The 24,278-nt window shown below is 44.0% G+C and overlaps 1 protein-coding gene across 10 annotated transcripts in view; it reads right to left on the bottom strand.

Annotated features, from left to right (window-relative positions):
- Positions 1–24,278, bottom strand: part of LOC124596098 (probable low-specificity L-threonine aldolase 2) — a 269,257-nt gene that overhangs the window by 215,542 nt on the left and 29,437 nt on the right. For 3 of the 10 annotated variants that reach the window (XM_047135095.1, XM_047135099.1, XM_047135105.1), the window contains exons 1-2: positions 20,137–20,186; positions 13,712–13,821 (exon numbers count right to left, since the gene is read on the bottom strand). The exons of 1 other annotated variant lie outside the window; for it this stretch is intronic. In XM_047135095.1, the coding sequence (XP_046991051.1) occupies positions 13,712–13,813 (102 nt within the window). In that variant the 5' untranslated portion in view covers positions 13,814–13,821; positions 20,137–20,186. Of the gene's footprint in view, positions 1–13,711; positions 13,822–13,975; positions 14,296–20,136; positions 20,203–24,278 lie in introns of those variants that run through there. 6 more of the 10 variants (XM_047135096.1, XM_047135100.1, XM_047135098.1 and 3 more) reach the window with 5 other exon arrangements.

The raw sequence follows: 24,278 nt of genomic DNA, 5'->3' as shown, positions 1-24,278 counted from the left end.
ATTCAGTGTTTTCATTCCTACAAATAGATTTTTTTTGGTATGCAGGTCCAAATGACATTACTAAGTGACTCATTCGGGTTTTGCTTTCGATCTTGGAACCATTTGGGAAGAAGGTCAGAATGACAGATAGTATGCTGTTTTTGTGCCTGAATTGTTCATCTGTGCCTGCTGCCTAAGCCTTGCAGTGCTTGCACTGTGAATCAGCACCCGGTGGACATAGATAATACATCAGGATATCACCAGTGGACGACGATTTGTGGAAGAATGTAGGCCATACTGTTCTTTTCATTTCTTGTAGGTCATACTGGTTGTATATTATTGCCATTCGACAATGGTAGAGTTTATCAACGTTTTTATCTGTAAATCTTTCCTTACCATTTAGTGTTTACTATCTTTATAGTTCAGCACTTACAGAGCACTATAGTCCGATACATGAACGATGGCGGTTCGCGCAGCTCGAGACACTGACAAGGTTTGCATTGTTGCCGGTTCCAAGCAACGGTTGCGGTAAGCACATACACGTGCTCTGCGCTTGAAGAAAGCGTGTATACTGCAAATTATGTCTCTCGCTTGCACGTGCAGAATTCGTCGCTTACCGTCACCATCAGGCATTACAACTCGCAACAAGTGAAATAAAAGTTCACTAAATAACTCACTACGATCACGTTTCATGCTCACATTGGCTACGACAGTCACAGCAGAGTGCTGAGAACATTACTGAACGCTCATTGGTTGTCGGAGAATGCGTAATGGGTGACGTAGATGAGCAGAACAAGCCTAGGCTGGACCGTCATCGTTCGTGATTCCGACCATAGATGCAGGAGGAACGCCGGCATTTCTGGTTACCTCTGAACATGAACGTGAAATCAAAGAATAAATAACTGAAAATCTCAGCCTTCTAGATAGAATACTTACAGGAAAATAATTAAGCAAGTCAATGCAGAACGATTGGCTTTTATTATGTTTGCACTATTGACTTTGAAATAATAAAAAGTAGACTTCCAGCTGGTATTATTTGATAAATAATACATCAAATTGTTCAGCTGAGAGAAAATATTATTAAGAGATAATAATTCGGAAATATCACTTTTAGATCAATTGCCTTTAAGCCCATGAGGGACGTGTGTATGTGTGTGTGTGTGTGTGTGTTTGTGTGTGTGTTTTGGAAGGACTGGAGGAGGGAGGTTGTCTGAAAGAATCACTTTCACCTGTAAAGGTTTAAGACCCTATCGGTACAAGAGGCTCCTTGGGGCGCCAGAGGCGCCGTCAGTACAGAATTTGCACACGGGTGCCTCATAATTAACAGCGAAAACGAACAATTCCCACGACCAGTAGTTTTGGCTTTGTTTTTAAAGGTTTTACCAAAGAACGGCAGCTAATATATGGGGGACAGAAAGAAAGGGGCGCCCTTCAGTTGATACGTTGCTTATGCTGAAAAATGGAAGAGCGTGGGCGCCAGTTAATGTCGCTTGTGAGTAAAAATTTCCTCTAACCCGCCCCGCATCAACAATGTTTTGGGACAGACTCATAAGCTGAAATTTCTGTCACCATCTTAAAACAAGTTGGATATGGTTGCAGTAAAACTTTCCCACTGTTCGAGGTAGATAATAGTCTATTTGATATACAAAAAATTTTGTGACTCATAACTGTAATACATTGCTTGACAACTGCTAAGGTACAACTTACACTTGCTACCTAACAAAAGACCAATGACAGTTAAAGAAACGTAGAGGGCGGGACGTGTTAACCGCAGCGAGGCCTGAGCACGCACAGTTCATGCAGTACGGTGTTTGAAGGAGGTTGTTGTGGAACAGATTAGTGTGACATTCCGTATGGTACGGCAACATGTCTGCAAGACATCATTTGAGTGCTTATGATCGTGGACGAACAGCTGAACGGCTCGAAGTCGATAGTATGGTCACATTAATGAATGTGTCCGAAAGTGTCATCTCACGATTAAAAAGGTGGAAATGCTTTGCAAAACCATATCGGTGGTCTTAGACGGAACACCATTCCGCAGGAGGACCGATACTTAGCCATAGTGGTGAAAAGTAACAGCCATATCACTCCGAGGCAGATCGCTGCAGACCTTGCAACCGCTAATGGTACATGTGTGCTCCGCCAGAATCAGGCTGGTTTGTATGCTCGGAAGCCTGTTACATGCATCCCACTTCAACCACGCCATCGCTGAGAAAGAGTTTATCGGTACAGGGAGCACGTTGGTGGCAGTCAGCAACAGTGGTACAGAGTGATGTTATCCGTCGAATCCCGAGTCACTGTGACAAGTGATTCTGGCCACCAGTTAAGTGTGAAGAGAGAGGGGGCAACACGTCCCACGCCACAGTGTGTTGTTGAACGACATCGGTACGGTCTAAGTGTTACAGTGTGAGCAGTCATTATGTACAATGGCCGAACACCACTGCATATCTTTGCTCGAGATACCATTATAAAAATCGATATTGCAGGGAGGTTATTTGGATCATGACCGTCTGTTTAGGGCTGCAGTAGGTCCCGACTTTATGTTTACCGCCCACAAAGGATCGCTGAGATGTCGGACACATTGAAATGCGGAGGTACTGAACGTATGGAGTGGCCTGTGTAGGTCCTGACATATACCCTATAGAGCATGCCTGGGATGCTCTTGGAAGACGTGTTTCTCAACGAATATCCTCTTCCCGGACCGTGCAAGAACTGGAAACCGCGTTGAGAGAGGAGTCGGACTATATCCCCCAAGGAATCCTCAACAGTTCGGTAGCCAGCACAAATAACAGGTGCAAAAGGTGCATTAATATCCAAGGGGAGCATATTCCGTGCTGAGAGTCCGATATCGACCTTTATGTTGGGAGTCTGACCTGTAGGAAACATGAGAGTTATTTATGTCTGTTTTCTGCTTTACCATGTGGTTTAATTGTACCATTTCCTTATAAATATCCACTCCACCTCTATTACCTATGTACTGTGTTTAATGTTACCCATCAATGCCTGTGATTATTCCTGTCCAAAAATGTCTCTGTTCCTTAGGCCGCGTCCTATGTTAGCGACAGAAGCGACCGACAGCGAGCGACTTCTGGATACGCGACACTCTAGCGACAAGCAGCAGCATCGGGCGAAAAGCTCGGGTGTCCTGTGTGCGAGCGACCATGTCGCACTACAAGATGGCTGCTTAGAGCCAACCAGCTGTTTCTATAAAACGGCGCCCCTAAACTGTAGAATACTGTAGCTGGAGATTAAGGCTACAAAATTAGGTTTACTTAAGAAAATAAAGCGGAAAGGAAAGCTGCGCATGACATATACAAAGGGAGGAATCTCCATGGAGAATATCATAAATATCATCAACGACGAAGATCACCAGACAAATTCTTCGAATACACGTGAATGAGCAGAGGAGCACTCGACTATCTCATTAATAAATTAAATACGAATGTTTCTGCATGATCAAGCACTTTTAACAGCCAATAAATGCAGAAGAATGACTGACTACATGTCTAACAACCCTAAATACACCAATAAATAGACAAATCGAAACACAACAAATACGGGTTAGCTGTGGTGTAATGGTAGCGTAACACGTGATCTAAACAGTCTGTGAAAGTAAAAGCACACAAAATTTTTTTAAAAGAAAGTCAAACGTTTTGTGTAATGATTTGTCGAAAAGTATAAAATAAAAAATATTTGGAAAATATTAGGGAAATTAGGAAACGTTTGGTGCACTTCATTTTCTGTTCATGATTTTGAGCTTCATTCAGAGACACGTAGAACGTTTCTCTGATCTACTTATTTCTTTTACACATATCATTTCATAAAATATTTGATTGATTTCTTTCATTTTTTTATTTTCAAGTTTTATTCAGAAAGTATGATCTTACTGATTCATCGTTTGCCTTCCTTAACGTACTTGATTCAAAGGAAGCCTTTTTGACATTTAAATACCGCACCAATTTATGTTTTTAAGTGCAAACCAGCTAGGCCTTGAACAGATGAAATTTTTGACACTTCATTTACATAGCTTGGCAGCAGCTTTTCCTGAAATATTTCAATTTTTCCTCAATTCATTAAGTTTTCGTTACTTACCCTGATTACTTTCAAGCAGTTAAATATTTTCATGCAATATTAGGCCTCACGCTGGTCACTTTGATACCCCGTTTACCTGCTTCTCTCCCTTTGTTTGGCTATGAAAACTGGGACAAAACCTCATGGTGTAATTTATTGGGAGTCTTGTTTTCTCTCTGCTCACGCGTTTACAAAAACGTATCGAGTGTTAATCATACGATAAAATAGTCCTTTCCAAAAATCGTCGTTCCGATATCTTGAACGGTTGATGAGATAGGACGATTTTACGACCACTTGATTCCCGAAGCACAAGAAAGGTTCGGACGCGTCGCGAGCGACCCGTCTGCGGATATATCAATATCTCCAGAATGAAGAAGCCTCAACTTAAAATACAATTTAGATATATTGGTTACATTTCATACGCAATAATGTATGGCCTTAAACGAACTATACGGAAAGTCTACGCAACGTGATTTTACCTTTGCAAATTCTTAAAAATTTCGTACAGCCATGTACCCAATTTCGTGCAACACAGTAACTATGACGAATAACGAAAATAAATTCAGACTTTTATCGTTTAAGGACATCAAGCTATAAGATGCGCAAGAATCAAATTTTTTCACCGAATAGTTTTCTTAAAATCGGATGATAAGTATTCCATAGCTGCCGTCGCGTCTGCTCCACTGCTTTGCCGAGAAGACACGTGGCTGTCGCTCTCTGCCGCGCGTGCTGCAGCAACGAGATTCAAACGTCGCCAGTTGCAGAGGGAGACAGGCAGCGACACAGATGTCGCTCACGTAGGACAGTTCCGTAACTATCTATACCTGCGGTTGCATTTTGTCGCCTGAAGCTGTCGCGCGCTGTCGGTCGCTTCTGTCGCTCACGTTGGACACGGCCTTAGTAGTTGTCAAGCTATGCAATAAACTCCCATAAAACACACACCGGTCGCTGCAGATGGAGTAGAATTAACAGCAGGCGTTCATCCGATTCTCCACCACTAGCGCAATTCATAAAGTGAAACTGTTTGTACGTCCCAGTCGGTTTTATGGACTCGGGACATTAAGACGGATCGATGGGAGGACATGATAGAATGGTAGAAGGGCCTAAAAAAAATTAAGATTACGTCTGAACGTTCAGTCGACAGCGCGATCATTAGAGACGGAGCACAAGCTCTGATTGTTGGAGTATGGTGAAGGTTTCAAGGGAACCATCCGACATTTGCGTGGGCCGATTTTCGGGAAAACGTAGAAAACTTACGTCTGAATGGACGGACACGGAATGAACCGTCGCCCTCCCGAATGCGAGTCCAGTGTGATAATCGATGTGCCACCTCGCAAAATGATAGAAAGGACCTATCGTGTTCGAATGCATGCCATACCACACCGCGGACGAAGCTACTCCATTTGTTGGTGTATCGACGTAGGGGACCACAAATAACAGATAACCACTCTCAGCCATGTAACTCACTGTGACAGCAGTGATCTAAACAGATCTTAACGGCACAGGCCAGAGAGGAGTGTCCCGCGTAGTCAATGACAATCGGCTGAAATGCGACAGGAATTGCTGCTATCGGTGAATGCAGCATCTCAGCCACTTTCCGAGCGACCATTGCCAGGGAAACTGCATGCAGTGGAGTCTGGAACCTCGCAAACGACCCAATTACTCATTAGGCGTACAGCAAGTTTTCTATGAACTAAACAACAGAGAAACTGGACAATTGCTGGATTTAGGCGGGAGACGTCGAGTGCACCAACGGCGCAATTATGCGTTTCGCCCGCAGTGTATGCAAGCCTTCATTCAGGCCAGAGACGCGGGATTAGCCGAACGGTCTAGGGCGCTGCAGTCATGGACTGTGCGGCTGGTTCCGGCGGAGGTTCGAGTCCTATCTCGGCAATGGGAGTGTGTGTGTTGTCCTTAGGATAATTTAGGTTAAGTAATGTGTAAGCTTAGGGACTGGTGACCTTAGCAGTTAAGCCCCATAAGATTTCACACACATGTGAACATTTTTTTTTTTTTTCAGGCCGGAGGTACTAGAGTAATTAAACTGCCGCTGCTCACAAGGTCCAAAGTGGACTGTAACTATCTTATGGCAGCAAAACTTGTTAGATATTCTAATGAATTAACGCGGGACCGATTAACAGTAAAAAAACTTAGTTCCACTTTCGGCCACCAGAAGCAAATCTGGCACTGTGAATACAAGAAAGACTTACTGTCTCCATATGTAGTAGATTAGGAACGGCGGATGGGCAGAAAAGGTCAAATAAGTGAGGAAGGCATAACGTTGATTTTATTATTAACCGCCACTTACGCAGTTAGTTCAATATTAGCACTGGGGACGTCGACGAGATGCTGCATCTGCAAAAAGACGTGATCAACAATTGCTCGCAGCAGTTCCGGTGGAACCTGAGCAACGTGTTTCTGTACACTGGCTTTCAGTTCGGGCAGAGACCGAACGTGTTGCATTAAGCAGATCTTTCACTGGGCGAGTGACATGAGGTGTTGTCCCATCTTGCACGAAAGCAGCGGTTTCCATAGCAGAAATCACATGCTAAACAAGGAGGTCTCGATAAAATGCAGACGTCATGATACACCTGATAGAACTTCTGGGTGCTTCTGAATACACACCACACAGTCACATACAGCTAGAGCAATGACTCTTCGTGCAGAATACGCGATTTAATAGTTCTTCAAATTCGGCAGTATTTACTGTCCGTTTAGTGTAAAATGTGCATCACCACTTCACTGGATATTGCCTGGCCAAATGTCATCAACTCAGATCTGTTCCAGAAACCAAAGAGTAAATTCAGAGCATTGCTGCAGATCTTCAGATTTCAGTTGGTGCACCGCCTGGATCTTGTACGGGGACAAGTGTAAAATAGATCTCAAAATTTCCGTACTGTTGATCATGGGATGGACAATCCTCGTGGCACTGCCCAAGCACTAGCACTACCTAGGGCACGTGCTGCATTGCCAGTTACAGCAACGGCAATCTCGTCAATAACTCCCACAGGGATAGGACGCCTTGCTCTTCCAGGTTCCACACGAATCTCACCCGTGCCTTCGGATTTCATTGTCGTCTTCTTTAAACCATTAAAGGACATCGGGCCTCGCCACAGACTTTCCAGTCGGCCGTTATGGCTTGTCAAATGACAGAGTGGATGTTATATGGTCACAGACACATTGTAAGATCTGCGGCTGGTGGCCCCACTTGGAACTAAGCTTTCTCCGGCGTACATCGGTCCTGCATTAACGCATTAGAATATACACCACGTTTCGTTATCATATGATAATTACAGCCCACAAAGGGCTTCCGCGAGTAGCTTCACTTTAATTATAGCCACCCAGTAGTTCTATGAAGTTGTACGGGTGTTTTTCGTACCCCCACTTAAGTTTATTCATTCAGGTTATCGTCGTTAGCACGAATCGGGATATTCATTTCAACATTCTCGGTGACCACGTATTTCCAGTTCTTCGTCTTTATGATAAGTGTGCTGTCGACTCTTTCATCTTCCAAGGCCGGCCGGTGTGGCCGAGCGGTTCGAGGCGCTTCAGCCTAGAACCGCGCGACCGCTACGGTCGCAGGTTCGAATCCTTCCTAGGGCATGGATGTGTGTGATGTCGTTAGGTTGGTTAGGTTTAAGCAGTTATAAGCTCTATGGGACTGATGACCTCAGATGTTAAGCCCCATAGTGCTCAGAGCCATTTGAACCATCTTCCAAGATGATAACTGTGTTTACAGGAATGCACACACACGTTCCTGGTTTGAGGACACTCTGTCAGCCCATCGCACATCGGCTGGCTCGCTAAATCCCCGGATCTTCATGCAACAGAAAATGTCTGGAACGATTTGGAACAATAAGTGGAACGCAGCAGTCAGTATCCCCGAAATTTGGTAGCGCCACTGGATCTAATCATCAACGAACCCTAAAGCTGGATACGGCATGCATGAAGAAACTTGCGATCTCTCTTCCTCGTTGAACTGAGATCATTATTAAGGCTACATGCAGTATTACGTGATGTCTCCTGGGAGCGGCTTATTTTTGTCCGGCGTTCTTATGAACAGGTAACATCGGACGTGAACACAGAGTCGATATCTACAGAATTAAAAGAGGGAGAAGATCGACTACTTGTACCTTGACTTTACCATTTTATCCGTATGATTGCTAGGCTCCACAGTATTATCTATAAAACTCGGGTACATGGTGCATTAGTAAATCCAAGTCACTTATTTGTGAAAAATATAAAAAAAAAACTTTGGTTTGGAAAGTATTATCGGCGAGTTAGCTGTCTTGGAAATGGGGATCACTTTTGGAATGAGGATCCATGAGGCCCTCCGCTGCAAAGTTGACGTTTAAACAGGTAGGCGGAACTCAATTACTCAGATACTAGCGATCCTGTCCGATTCACACCACTGGTATTCCCGTAGTTTCCATTGGAGCACCAAGAACCACGTGACTCTCAGCATATACGTCTGTTAACTAGCCTGCGGCCCCCCCTGCGCGCAAACACTGGAGTTGTCTTCCTAATGACACATTTCATCAGCAGCTGTAAGCGCTTTGCAACACGCACAAAGAACCTTCCATTGCTGGCGGTTGTGGAGGCGACAGCATTATACTGGCACCTGGCAAATGTGATATGTACCGAAAACTTTGCGACTCTCTGTCATTCTATGCGATACAAACTGACATGTTACGACAGCAATCCGAAATAAAAGGTCTTTTGTTTTTTGGTGACGTAGAGAAACTGTCAATATGGTTGTTGGCCGCTATTTTGGTGACGTAGAGACACTGTTAATATGATTGTTGCCTACGTTTCCTCTACAACCACAGAACCGCGCATGCGCTTCGCTCTGATGCTCATTGTAAGTCTTGGTGAGGCAGACATTCAAAGTGGAGCTCCCGCTGAATGCGGTTATACGAGTTTTGAACGGAAAACGCGTTAAACCGGTGAAACTAATTGCCAACTGCTGCAAGTGTATGGCTAATCATGCGCGTGGGTCAAAAACGTTCGCAAATGGTGTAGAGGGCTTACAGCTGGTCGTGCTGAAATTCACGACGGAGAACGGAGTAGCAGGCCATCAATTTCTGACGAGTCAGTCGCGAACATTATTGAAATGATGCGTAAAGATCGGAAAATTACTCTGCTCCCTGCCTTCTGGTTCCTCAGGTTTTCCGAAGCACCGTCCGCAGGATTTTAACGGAAAAGCTGCAATATGAGATGTTTTCCATATGGGTAAAGCGTATGCTGGCAGAAAAGTATAAACAGCAACAAATTGATTCTGCTTGCGAAATTCTTCGTCTCTATTCAGACGAAAAGGACAACTTCTAGAGCTCGATTATCACGGCTGACAAAACCTGGGCATTCCACTTCACACCTGGCCGGCTGGTGTGGCCGTGCGGTTCTAGGCGCTTCAGTCTGGAACCGCGGGACCGCTACGGTCGCAGGTTCGAATCCTGCCTCGGGCATGGATGTGTGTGATGTCCTTAGGTTAGTTAGGTTTAAGTAGTTCTAAGTTCTAGGGGACTGATGACCATAGATGTTAAGTCCCATAGTGCTCAGAGCCATTTGAACCATTTTTGAACCACTTCACACCTGAGACAAAACAACAGCCACGCGAGTGGCTGCATCCATCTTCGCCCAAGCAGTAAAAATTCAAAGAAACACAGTCTGCTGGTGAAGTCAGGCCAACTGCGTTTTGGGACCAGAAGGGGTACTCTATCTGCTTGCTGGGACAAGTCCGATTCAGAACTGGAGAAGACGAATGTCGAGACTGGGCGTAAGTATTATCCACGACAAAGCCCGCCCACACGTCGCCCGTCAAACAGTCGATCTCCTTCAAAACTCTGGTTGGCACGTCATCACCAGCCCACCATACAGTCCGGAATTGGCACCCAACGACAACCACCTGCTCCCTAATTTGACAGAATATTTGTCTGCACGGCGGTTCCGCTCCGACGACGAGGTCAAACATGAGGATCAACGCTTCCTGAAGAGCATGGCGGCGAGCTGGTATGACACGGGCATTGCAAAACTGTTGGAATCTCTACATAAATGCATCGACCAAAATGGTGATTACGTAGAAAAATAAAACATTCTCCAAACTTAAAAATAATGTTATTACTATAGTAAATAACCTGTTGTTTGTATGGCTAAAAGTATTGGAGACTTTGCTGTGGGACTGCCCTCGTAAATCAATATCCGTCTTCTTTGTCAGGGCAGTATGGCACGTGTGCACCCATATCGTGTGGCTGACTGACTGTTACTCATGAAGTGTCGGAATTGTCTTGTAACGGACGATTATCGCAGTGAGAGGGGAAGAACTGGGACGGCAGGGAGAGAGGGTAGGGGTGAAACCTGGTGGCAGCATATGCCCTGTTCTTCTCAATTTTTACAAATTGGCCACCCATCTTTCACCGTTTCCATCTGAATAACGGAACATTTCATCAGACACAGACACATAGGATTAAGCTCGGAATGTTGGCACACAGTCACCTGATCAGCAGTTTCACGCCCACACTTGCCTCACACTTCTTTGTACATGTACACGTAAATCATACTCCGCAAGCCACCCAACGGTGTGTACCGTTAATTGATCCCCCCTTCCCTGTTCCACTCACGAATGGCGCGTGGGAAGTACGATTGTCAGTAAGCCTCTGTATTGGCTCTAATTTCTCGAATTTTCTCATCGTGGTAACTTCGTAAGATGTACACTATGTGATCAAAAGTATACAGACACTGGCTGAAAACGACCTACAAGTTCGTGGCGCCCTCCATCGGTAATGCTAGAATTTAATGTGGTGTTGGCACAACCTTAGCCTTGATGACAGCTTCCATTCTCGCAGCTTCCATTCATTCAGGTGCTGGAAGGTTTCTTGGGGAATGGCAGCCCATTCTTCACGGAGTGCTGCACTAAGGAGAGGTATTGATGTCGACTGGTGAGACCTGGCACGAAGTCGGCGTTCCAAAACATCCCAAAGGTGGTCTATAGTATTCAGGTCAGAACTCTGTGAAGGCCAGTCCATTACAGGGATGTTATTGTCGTGTAACCACTCTGCCACAGACCGTGCATTATGAACAGGTGCTCGAACGTCCTGAAAGATGCAATCGCCATCCCCGAATTGCTCTTCAGCAGTGGGAAGCAAGAAGGTGCTTAAAAGATCAATGTAGACCTGTGCTGTGATAGTGCCACTCAAACTACAAGAGGTGCAAACTCCCTCCATGAAAAACACGACCACACAATAACACCATCGCCTCCGAATTGTACTGTTGGCACTACACCCGCTAGCAGATGATATTCACCAGGCATTCGCTATACCCACACCCTGCCGTCGGATCGCCACATTGTGTACTCCACACAACGTTTTTCCACAGTTCAATCGTCCAATGTTCATGCTCCTTACACCAAGCGAGGCGTCGTTTGGCATTTACCGGCGCGACGTGTGGCTTATGAGCAACCGCTCGACCACGAAACCCAAGTTTTCTCACCCCCCACCTAACTGTCATAGTACTTGCAGTGGATCCTGATGCAGTTTGGAATTCCTGTGTGATGGTCTGGATAGATATCTGTCTATTACACATTACGACCCTCTTCAACTGTCGGCGGTCTCTGTCAGTCAACAGACGAAGTCGGCCTGTACACTTTTGTGCTGTAAGTGTCCCTTCACGTTTCCACTTCACTATCACATCGGAAACAGTGGGCCTAGGGATGTTTAGGAGTGTGGAAATCTCGTGTATATACGTATGACACAAGTGACATGCGATCACCTGACTATGTTCGAAGTCCGTCAGTTGTGCGGAGCGCCCCATTCTGCTCTCTCACGATATCTAATGTCTACTAAGGTCGCTGATATGGTGTACCTGGCAGAAGGTGGCAGCACAATGCACCTAATATGAAATACGGATGTCTTTGGGGGTGTCTGGATACTTTTGATCACATAATGTATGTGGTAGGATGTAATATGTTGTCCGACTCTTCCCAGAAAGGGCTCGCTCGGAATGTCAATAGTAAATCTCTTCATGATGCACAGTGCCTCTCTTTTAACGTCTGTACTGGAGTTTGTTGAGCATCTCTGTAACCCTGTCGCGCCGACCAAATGACCCCAGGACGAAACGTGCTGCTCTTCGTTGGATCTTCTCTACCTGTTCTATGAGTCCTACCTGTTAAGGGTCCCATATTGATACGTAATGCTCAAGAATCGGTCGAACAAGGACCTTGTAGCCTCTTCCTTCACGAATGAGTAACATTACCTTAAGATTGTTCCTATAATTTCAGCGAGATATCTGATTTTCTTGTTATTTGTTTTATGTGGTCATCCCACTTATGATCACTCTGGATAGTTACTCCTAGATATTTTTCGATGGATACTGTTTCCAGCAATTTGTCGCCAAGAGAGTAGTTGTACAGTCGTGGATTTCTTTTCGTGTGTGTGCATTCAGGGACAACTGCCAGAGCCAACACCACTGATCAATCTACTGCAGGTCATTCTGCAAATCTGTACCGTCTTCAGGAGTTGCTGCTTTCTTGTGGACAAGCACGTCGTCTTCGAATAGTCCTTAACAGCTTATTACACTTTCTTTAGATCGTTTATATACACTGTAAACAGTAATGGTCCTATCAAACTTTCCTGTGGTGCTCCGGAAACCACCTTTACACCTGTCGATTTTGTTCCGTTAAAAGTGACTTGTTCAGTTCTACCTGCAAGGAAGTCTTGAATCCAGTAGCAAATCTGGTCCAATACTCTGTAAGCTCGTGCTTTTTTCACTAAACGGTAGTGCAGGGTTGTGTCAGATGCCTTCCTGAATTCAAGCAATACGGCATCTACCTGAGCGCCATTTCTACAGCGCTATAGATCGCATGGAAAAACAGAGCGATCTGAGTTTCACAAGACCTCTGTTTGTGGAATTCATGTTGATTTTGAAGAGGAGATTTTCGTTCTCCGAAAACCTCATAATTCTTGTGCGTAAAACATGGACCATAATTCTGCAACAGATTGATGTCAACGATGTAGGCCTATAATTGAGAGCATCTGTCCTACGACCTTTCACCACCAGGATTCGAACTGGCCAGTACCATAGCAGCCTCAACTACAGTATCGAATTTTAGACAAATGCGTAGTAATTAATTTGCTAAAGCTGTATTCCACACAGTCCAGAGCAGATTTGTCTCTTTGCTCAAGGCCGGCCGCTGTGGCCGAGCTGTTCTAGGCGCTTCAGTCTGGAACCGCGCGACCGCTACGGTCGCAGGTTCGAATCCTGCCTCGGACATGGATGTGTGTGATGTCCTTAGGTTAGTTAGGTTTAAGTAGTTGTAAGTTCTAGGGGACTGATGAAATGGCTCTGAGCACTATGGGACTTGACTTCTAAGGTCATATGTTAAGTCCCATAGTGCTCAGAGCCATTTGAACCATTTTCTTTGCTCAAAATATGTTTAGTTTGTCACTTACCGAAAACCCCTCGCTGACCTTGGACGAGTTTCACGGAAACATCGGCAAACTGAGAATTCATGACCGAATAGAACGATTGGGTTGGGGGTACTGGTAATGCCACTGGTGTGGACTGCTGGACCGCTGAATACTTTTAACATCATACAGATAAAATGCACGAACATGGAATGACACCAACAACACATTACATTTACCCTTACTAACAGTACTTTACTTACCTTTGGTGCTGCCATCTGAATATACAGACCCCTGTAGTGTAAATTCTGTTGCCGGCAGTGAACCAAAACTTTCGGCGCGTATCTCGCAATACGTCTGATCATCGACACACCTGTAATAGTGAACGACTTTTTCACTACTTAAAATACATAGCAATGAAATGTAGGGGCATTGTGAGGTCTCAGTTACGGATCGGATGTAGTTACTGTTGATTTTCCGAAAATTTTAAAAAAAATGTAGCAGACCAAATACTACTCATTGTGTACCCGAACACCACCGACAAAATTTCCGAAGTTGTCCTGGTAATTCTTCTGAGTGTGATGGTATGAGTGACACAAGGCTTCCTGTGGCTCGTTACAGAGTACTAAATGATTCGTTAGGCCTTTTACCGCTGTATCTCTGAAAATAGCTTCACGACAGTGAAAATGCCTATAATATGCAATCACCAAGGCTTACAGCACAAAATAGAGAAGAATGCAATAACACTCAGGTGCAAAAACACTGTGATGTGGTTTCCGCCGCTGCAGGAATAGCTCAGCGTAGCATGTACATCTACATACATACTCCGAAAGCCACCGTACGCCTCGTGACGGTGGGTGCCCTGTACCATCACTGTACTCCGTACGCCGAGAGAGCAGCGCTGACAGCTGGCAGCGCAGTTACCAGTGTTCGACAAGGACGGGCAGCGAGCCAGCAGCGGTCGCACAGCACTGCGACAACACTGGGGCGTTGCCGCGGCAACGTAAACGATCTGATTGGCCGTCGTGGATGCGCAAAGTACGTGCGCCAAGACCGCGTCAACTGTCAGAGGTCTTCTCTCGCCGTACGCACTGTAGACACTTCCTTTCCTTTTCTACTCCCAAATAGAGCAAGGGAAAAATAATTGTCTGCGTGCCTCCGTATGAGCCCTAATTTCTCGTATCATATATGCGTGGCCCTTACGCAAAATGTACGTTGGCGGCAGTAGAATCGTTCTGCAGCCAGCTTCAAATATCAGTTCCCTAAATTTTCTCAATAGTGCTCCTCGAAAAGATCGTCGCCTTCCCTCCAGGGATTATCACTTGAGCTCCCAAAGCATCTCCGTAATATTTTCGTGTTGCTCGAATCTGCTGATAACTGAATTATTTTGGTGTCTTCCTTTAATCTGACCTGATGCGGATCCCAAACACTCGAGCAGTACTCAAGAATAGGTGTCACTAGGGTCCTACATGCTGTCTTTTTTACAAATGAACCACACTTTCCCAAAATCCTCCCAATAAACCAAAGTTGACTACCTGCCTTCGCTGCAACAATCCTCATATGCTCGTTCTATTTCATGTCGCTTTGCAACGTTGCGTCCAGTAATTCAAACAACGTGAATATGTCAAACAGAACACTACTAATGCTGTGTTGGAACATTATGGGTTTGTTTTTCCTGCTAATCGGCATTAACTTACATTTTTCTGCATTTACAGCTAGCTGCCATTCGTCACAACAGCTAGAAATGTTATCGAAGTCATCTCACCCAATGACATGCTGCTGTTCCACTGCATTCTGTGATCAGCTCTTCATCAGTAAATCTATCCGTTCTGTTGCATACAACGAACACTGTAGGAATAACAAGTCCAAGATGGAAGCGAACAGTGCTGAATGCAAGCTTGAGGGCGGAGAGTAAAGTGGACGGTACGTTACCGACAGCAAGTGCCACGAGTGAATGGAACTAGTTTGTTTTCAAACAACACTTTTGTCGCACACCGACGATATTTCCACTAATATGCAGATTTTTTCAGTGCAATTCAGTTACAAGGATAGATAGGTGTCAGAAGTGAAACAAAATTCAGTTACTCCATAACGAGCCACCGTCCACAACGAGTCTCTTTTACCAAAATACTCAAAAATATATACCACCGAAATGTTATCGTCAGAGCTTGGTTTTACCCTGTATACTACACTGGGTTCATCAAGTGCAGGTAGCATGTTGTTGTTGTTGTGGTCTTCAGTCCAGAGACTGGTTTGATGCAGCTCTCCATGCTTCTCTACCCTCCAAAAGCTTCGTCTCCCAGTACCTACTGCAACCTACATCCTACTGAATCTGTTTAGTGTATTCATCCCTTAGTCTCCCTCTACGATTTTCACCCTCCGCACTGCCCTGCAATACTAAATTGGTGATCCCTCGATGCCTCAGAATATGTTCTACCAACCGACCCCATCTTCTAGTCAAGTTGTGCCACAAACTCCTCTTCTCCCCAATTCTATTCAATATCTCCTCATTAGTTATGTGATCTACCCATCTAACCTTCAGCATTCTTCTGTAGCACCACATTTCGAAAACTTCTATTATCTTTTTGTCTAAACTATTTATCGTCCACGTTTCACTTCCATACATGGCTACACTCCATACAAATACTTTCAGAAACGACTTCCTGACACTTAAATCTATACTCGATGTTAACAAATTTCTCTTCTTCAGAAACGCTTTCCTTGCCATTGCCAGTCTACATTTTATATCCTCTCTACTGCGACCATCATCAGTTATTTTGCTCCCCAAATAGCAAAACTCCTTTACTACTTTAAGTGTCTCATTTCCTAATCTAATTGCCTTGTGATGACTGGGTGTTGTGTGATGTCCTTAGGTTAGTTAGGTTTAAGTAGTTCTAAGTTCTAGGGGACTGATGACCATAGTTGTTAAGTCCCATAGTGCTCAGAGCCATTTGAACCATTTTGAACCTAATCTAATTCCCTCAGCATCACCCGACTTATTTCGACTACATTCCATTATCCTTGTTTTGCTTTTGTTGATGTTCATCTTATACCCTCCTTTCAAGACACTGTCCATTCCGTTCAACTGCTCTTCCAAGTCCTTTGCTGTTTCTGACAGAATTACAATGTCATCGACGAACCTCAAAGTTTTAATTTCTTCTCCATGGATTTTAATTCCTACTCCGAATTTTTCTTTTGTTTCCTTTACTGTTTGCTCAAATACAGATTGAATAACATTGGGGATAGCATATGCATTGAATAATAACAAATGAATAATGACGTATTAATAGGAAACCACATGTCTACAGCGGGAATTTTGCTTTTACGAGTAAAGAAGCCCGGCAGCAGTAAGTCTGGTGGAAGCATCCAAGAAAAGTCGTTTGAGAGTAAATAGTGTTACTCAAACATTGTTGAACAAGTAGGCACTTTTGACATTCTTGCTAACGAAACTTAACCGCTACTGCAAGAATCGTTTACGCCGTCCGCACACATAGCGACTGAAAACGAACCGAACGGGCAGGCGATGTACATAGGCAACGCAATTCCGCATTCGGGGAAACTCGGAAATAAGAAACGGCAGCTGCCGTGTGTGAGCATGGAGGAGAGGGAGTGTTGTTTGTCGCACCCTAGCATCTTTTGCTTACACTCGGCATGTCGACCGCAGATTCAAGCTCAGAGGGGAGTTCTCTATTACGAAAAAGAAGAAAATTCTTGATTCGTCCGTACATGGAAAGAAATGTAAACTGCAGGATTTCTGTAGCAGGCACAGAGCTGTAACAGACAGATTCAAAATTTGTAGCTTTTTATAGAACGAATAAAGAGTGCTCCACTAATTTGGGCGTAGTTGATTTCTTTCGCCATAACACAGCTTTACTTTTATTTTAAAAACTTAAGTACCTTGAGATTTATATACCGGTACACGGAAATGCGATAGTGGTTTGTGCTCGTTAAATGATGTGCATGTGAACACAATTGTGTTTACATGTGCCAGAGATTTTTGGCTGTTCACTCTTCGGTTCCACATGACAATGTAATTTTACAGAACGACAAACGCAGTTAGTTGCACTAAATTTGTTTACAATTTTTTGAACATTTTCTTCCAATGACGTGCAGTTAATATTACTTCAAACAATATACGGACAGTACCTTTCCTGGCCAAGACAAGACTATTAATATCCAAACATAGGCCTTAATTTGAGGAAGAAGTTTCTGAGAATGTACGTTTGGAGCACAGCATTGTATAGCAGTGAAACACGGACTGAGTGGATGACAAGCGGAACAAAAGAGAATCGAAGCTTTTGAGGTGTGGCACTACACACGAATGTTGAAAATTAGGGGGACTGATAAGTTAAGCAGAAACGACGAGGAGAAGGTACGTATGGAAAACACTGACAAGAATAACGCAAAGGATGATAGGATATCTGTGTAAACATCAGGGATTAACTTCCATGGTAATACAGGAAGCTGTAGAGAGCAAAAACTGTAGAGGAAGGTAGAGATCGGAATCATCTAACAGTCTTGTTTTTTTAAGTAAGTACCGTTTTGAAATTAAAAAAAAACGTGCTACGATATCTCAATAATTTTATTTTTACATGAAAGCCTGTACCTTAATCTACGCACTGACACCATTACAGTCTGATCTTTCCTTGTTTACGTTGTGTACTGAGTGTTTAAGATGCCTCCGATAATCGTGAGTCCCGCCGACTGTGAAGTACGGGCTGTTATAAGATTTCTTAGTGCTAAAGGCCTAAAAGCATACGATATTCATTGTGAGATCTGTGCATTTTACAGAGAAAACATTATGAGTGATGGAATGGTAAGAAAGTGAGTGAGAGCATTTAAAGATGGTCGCACAAATGTGCGTGATGAACAACGGAGTTGTGTCCTTCAGTCGTTAATGAAAGTTTGGTGCAGGAAGTGGACAATAAGATGAGAAAAAACAGACGCTTTACGATTTACTCCTTACGGGATAACTTTCCTAATGTTTCTCGTAGTGTTTTGTATGGCATTGTGACCGAGCACTTAAATTACCGAAAATTGTGCACATGTTGGGTACCGAAAATGTTGACGGATGTGCACAAAACCAAACGTTTAGACAGTGCATTGACTTTCCTTGAGCTGTACCATAACGACGGTGATGATTTCTTAAGCCAAATTGTTAAGGGCGATGAAACATGGGTGGCCTACATTACACCAGAATCAAAGCAACAGTCCATGGAAGTTGAGCGAGGGCATCGTTTTGCTGCAAGACAATGCCCGTCCGCATGTGGCGAATCAGAGCAAAGATCTCATCACATCTTTTCGATGGGAAACTCTGGATCATCCTCCGTACACCCCCGATCTTGCGCCCAATGACTACCAGCTGTTCCTGCACTTGAAGAAACACCTGGGCGCTCAGCGTCTTCAAGACGATGACGAAGTCAAAACAGTGGTGATGTAGTGGTTAATAAGTCAGGCGGCAGACTTCTATGAGGAGGGTATTCAAAAACTGGTACAAAGTTATGACAAGTGCTTCAATATTGACGGAAATTATGTAGAAAAGTAGATTAAGGTACAGGCTTTCATATAAAACTAAAATTATTGAGATGTCTTAGCACGTCTTTTTTTAATTTCAAAACTGTACTTATTTAAAAAAACACGCCTCGTAGGTAATAAATGAGGACGTGGATTGCAACTGATACTCTGAGATGAAGAGGTTATCACAGGAGAGGAATTTGCGACGGGCCGCATCAAACCAGAGGACTATGTATAGAGAATACTACACATGCCATATGAAATTCTTTTGCCTCTACACACCTCAGTTTTTCTGCCAAATGTCTGCTGCAGTAGCTCAAATGGCTCTGAGCACTATGGGACTGAACATCTATGGTCATCAGTCCCCTAGAACTTAGAACTACTTAAACCTAACTAACCTAAGGACAGCACACAACACCCAGCCATCACGAGGCAGAGAAAATCCCTGACCCCGCCGGGAATCGAACCCGGGAACCCGGGCGTGGGAAGTGAGAACGCTACCGCACGACCACGAGATGCGGGCGCTGCAGTAGCCTGGGAGCTTGTAGTCGTATAACATGATATGTTTTTAGATCGGTTGGTTGGGTTGGGGAAGGAGACCAGACAGCGTGGTCATCGGTCTCATCGGATTAGGGAAGGATGGGGAAGGAAGTCGGCCGTGACCTTTCAGAGGAACCATCCCAGCATTTGCCTGGAGTGATTTAGGGAAATCACCATATGTTTTTAGACTTCGCGTGTAAAGCTATTGTTCACAAGCTATTCTTTCATCTTCAAATTAACCCAGTAAGAGCTGAGCTGTATCCGGATACGACGCAACTCAGATCGCTTGACAACGCGGGCGCCGAGTCGCTGGAAACTGGTTATCAACGCATTGCAAGCGATTGATTGGCAAGTCACGTGGCCGTCTGCGGCGTCCTATCTAACAAGACAGGAAGCGTTTCCCCTATCAACTTATGTTGGCAACTAGGTGTGTCTGAATCGCTCCCTGCGCAGACGATCTTAACAGCGATCGAAACTATAAATGTATCATTTAAATTAATAACGTTAACTCTATGTTCGAAGCTAACGGAAAACGTCGCAAGCGTTACATAAATTTACATAGTGAAACGGTATGTTGGATCTGCAGTTAAGCAGCATGACCATAGCGTTTACACGCGCAAACATGCAAACTCACCGACCTCTAGCGACTCTGGGTCGTCACACGAGGCAACTGCTGCCAAGACCGGCGCGCGGCAACAAGATAACACCCAAGGAAGTCACCACTTGAGATTCCCCCACCCGGTACTCCGGACATAAAGGTCAAGCTTGCTCGCTTAAAGTCGATGTGTACTTGACAAAACAGAGCGGAGCGTCAACACATTCGAAATTGCATTTCAAATGGCAGCATTCACACAAGCCGGCAAAGAAACAGAACGGAACGTAATAATCAAGTTTTCTCTGGAAGAAAGTTTAGATGTTGACGTTGGTAGTGGCGATGGAGAGTGACGGCGAGGGGAGGGGACGATGTCGCCGTCTACTAACATGGAAGTAAATTGACTCATATTACAGTACTGGATTTCGTGCCGTTGCATTTTATTAATCTTCATTTTCTTCTTTTGCTGTGTTTTCGTGACACAGTGCATATGTTCATGACGACTTGGAGAGACGAGAGGCGAAAAAAAAGATTTAAGCTATTTAATTTGACAATTTGCATGACTCGTGGGCGGAAATGGTCCGCAGCATTATAGAAAAAGGAAGTTTTATCTATCTTGAAACAGCTGATGCCGCAACTACTACATCCGTCACTCAACAACTAACTGCACGGTCGCAGGTTCGAATCCTGCCTCGGGCATGGATGTGTGTGATGTCCTTAGGTTAGTTAGGTTTAAGTAGTTCTAAGTTCTAGGGGACTGATGACCATTGATGTTAAGTCCCATAGTGCCCAGAGCCATTTGAACCAACTAACTGCAACGTATTTACATCTGCGCTCCGGGAGTCTCGTAACTCGGGGAGTCTCACAACCTTCTATATTGACAACACAACCAATTTAACTACCTGCATGAGCCCTAAAGGCCTACGTGTCGCGCAAAGGGTTAAGACCTGAGCGGAGAAAGTGCCTACACAGCGTATAAATAAGAACATAAAATGATGAATCAGCTGTCATTAACCCTTAATTATCAACCTGGGGTCCGACAGATACCCAGCACATTTCGTTTAGCTAAATTTCTATGAACAAAGTAGTCCTCTCTCACATCTGTCTATTTCCGGTCACCAGCTTTTTATTCTTGTGCTGGTCATTAGCGTTTGACAGTTATTTAGTGGCTGGGGAGTTCCTAGACCCTCACATTAACATTTTCGTTACAAGATAGTGCCGAAAAAGTAGGTGAAATTAGCATACTCATGCTTAAAATGGCAAGGAAGTATTTTCTTTGGGAAATTGGATTCGGCTTGGTGCAATATCAAATAAAGAAATGTGATGAGTCACCGGAAGAAGACCGCTGAATCACTGACTATTCAGTTTATATTAACATAACTGTAGGTATTATCTTTTATCTAATGTAATAAAATGCATTATTTCTTCAAATAAGCATTAATTGATTCGATTTCATAATTTATATGGTTGCCTCTACATTAATTTGTATTAAATAACCCAGTTATTAATATTATACATATGTTGCAACATTAACAGATCATGGGGATCCACTGGACCTCACGTTACCACCTGTGTAAAATAATGCCACATTAACAAAGGAACGTTAAATAACCTGTTTTCACAGTGAAAAAGTCAATTGTTTAAAGTAGAAAAATGCAGTTGTTTTTATGTTGTTTGGTACTTAGAAATAAAAAGCAAAAGTAATAAGGTAAACAGGCTCTATGCATCATCTTAAAAAACATTGATGAATTTATACGTATGTATTCTCGCTAGCAAATAAATGTCGGTGCTTTGAAATGTGTGAACTACGGGTACACTTTCCTGTTGTTCCACTTCTCAGCAGTTTACAGTACAAACTTCATACCTAAATCATCATTTATGAAGTTTTCTTTGACAATTAATAAACTTCATCATTAGCACCTCCTTAACTGTAAGCCTGTTTCTCACTCTCTATAGCAAGGGTGGTGCATCATAGCGTAACCTTCGCCGTTGGGGACTGGGCTAACAAGGGTACCTCGCCGATTTGATTACCCAGACAGGGTGTGTAGTGTACGACTAGGACCTCAGCGTATGTAACCAGGAAGGCGCAGCTCTCAATCGTTTTCGAGAAAATCGAATTTGAAAAGTTTAGCTTTGTAGGCTCATTATTATTAATAAGCAGTTAGTTACATAATCAGCAGGTCTCTGGATTGAATCTCACTGCCGATACTTTTTTTTTATTTCCCACGTAATTCTAACAAGATGAAACGTCCATACACTGCACAACATACTGTCACATTACCCTGAAAACTTCATTTGTTGGGAAAAGATCAATGGCTCGTTTGGATCAAGGGGGAAAGTTCAACTGATGAGTACATACGAAAATACAAAAAAAAAACCGTTATGATAACATCTTCACGGTTCGACACATTTACAGCAGCACTGTACAAGAATTTTGAAACCAACATCTTGTGAGACAACATTTTTCTTTTGCTCCTCAATTCATGGAGAGGGCAAACGAACGCGGGTTTGTAGGACGAAACTTCGCAACATGGTGAGAGTCTGCCAATGCAGACTATTAAAAGTAATCCCTCCAAAATGTACTCCGCTGGTGCTACCTTGCGACGTTTATTTTTACAGTTAGGTGAAGAACGTTATAGAACGACTGCGAAATAGCACATACATCAAAGAACAAAATAGAGAGAAGCCTCTAGGGAAGATTGCATAAAAATTCAATCAGTCATGGATGGCAACTATACTTGTCTGCACCAATACTCGGAGGTTTGCTTTGGTGTGCGTGGGACGCTGAGAAACTGTGCGATAACTGAGAACCGTTTTTTAATGTAAACCACGTTTGATTTGCAACAGACACATTGAAAAACCACGCACATGCGAACATTCGGCGTTCATTACAAGTGCTGCATGTTGCAATAAATACTGTTTTCCACGTGATTCTTGGTTTTCCCGGCGTACTGAATGTTCTACGAGGTTTCGGGATTGCAGGCAGATAATGTTGACTTCTTGCCACAATATTTCGGCTGGCAACCGTTCAGACAATTTCAGGTGTGTCCGACAGTGGAGTCTGCTAGTTCAGTGTCGGAATCAGATTAGTACAGCGCTAAGGAGGAAGAAACGTGACCACCTACAAATAAAGAAGATACGTAGCTGTTCAAGTCCAGGGCGTTCCTACCATACGTCGACAGCCTTTCGTCTAAAGTCGGCACGACCTTAAGAAAACATCAAGTTAATCTTCCGGCCACCGGTGAAGATTAGCGCACTTCTCGGTTCGGTGAAGGACGATCTGGGTCTGCAGAAGGCCAGAATTTACAAAATTCCTTGCCAGTGTGGCAAAGCTTACATAGGTCAGACGATACGGCCAGTACATAACAGATGCGTTGAATATGAGCGCCACACTCTTCTTTCGCAGTCCAGTAAGTTGCCCATAGCTGAGCACTGTATTAACACACGGCACTCTATGGATTATTCTGCCACATAAATCTTCGCCCTGGCTAAATCCTTTTGGGATCCAGCAATTAAAGAATCTGTGGAAATTCGTCTAGTACAAAATCTTGTTAATCGGGACGGCAACTTCCAGCTGGACAAGGCTTGGGTAACCATATGTGCATGCGTTTCTGCGCCAATTTTTGCAGTAAAGCCGACACCGTGAACTAGCAGACTCTCCAACTAAACTAGTTTACTGCTTGGCGCAATTAGTGGCTCCTTCGAATCAATTGTTCCAAAACCCAACCAATAATTATAGGACATACCACACCCTCCTTCTGGCTGTATGATTTCACCATCAATGACGGCCCTATACAACTCCCCACCCTGAAATACCTTGACCTCACCTCACTTGGACTCCCCATTTCCTTACCCATCCAACGCAGTGACCACAGTAGACTCCGCCTGCTGAAACTCCTGTCTGGCTGCACATGGGGATTGCATCCTTCCACCATCCTTCATACCTAAAAATCCTTGATCCGTTCCATCCTTTAATTATGCCAGTGTTGCCTGGGTCTCGGCCCCGGCTAAATTCTATAAAGCCCTCCAAATCCTTGAACGCCAAGTACTCCACCTCGCTTTCCATATCAGTCTGCCTACGAGGATCCTTTATGACCTCATCCCCTTCCCACATCTCCTCCTTTTCCTTGAACATATCTGTATCCTCTACACCATCTGCAGCCTTGATCTGCCTCATCCCCTGG

The sequence above is a fragment of the Schistocerca americana genome, chromosome 2 (assembly GCF_021461395.2).
Source record: "Schistocerca americana isolate TAMUIC-IGC-003095 chromosome 2, iqSchAmer2.1, whole genome shotgun sequence".
NCBI lineage: Eukaryota > Metazoa > Arthropoda > Insecta > Orthoptera > Acrididae > Schistocerca > Schistocerca americana.
This window is presented reverse-complemented; position numbering and strand designations above follow the sequence as displayed.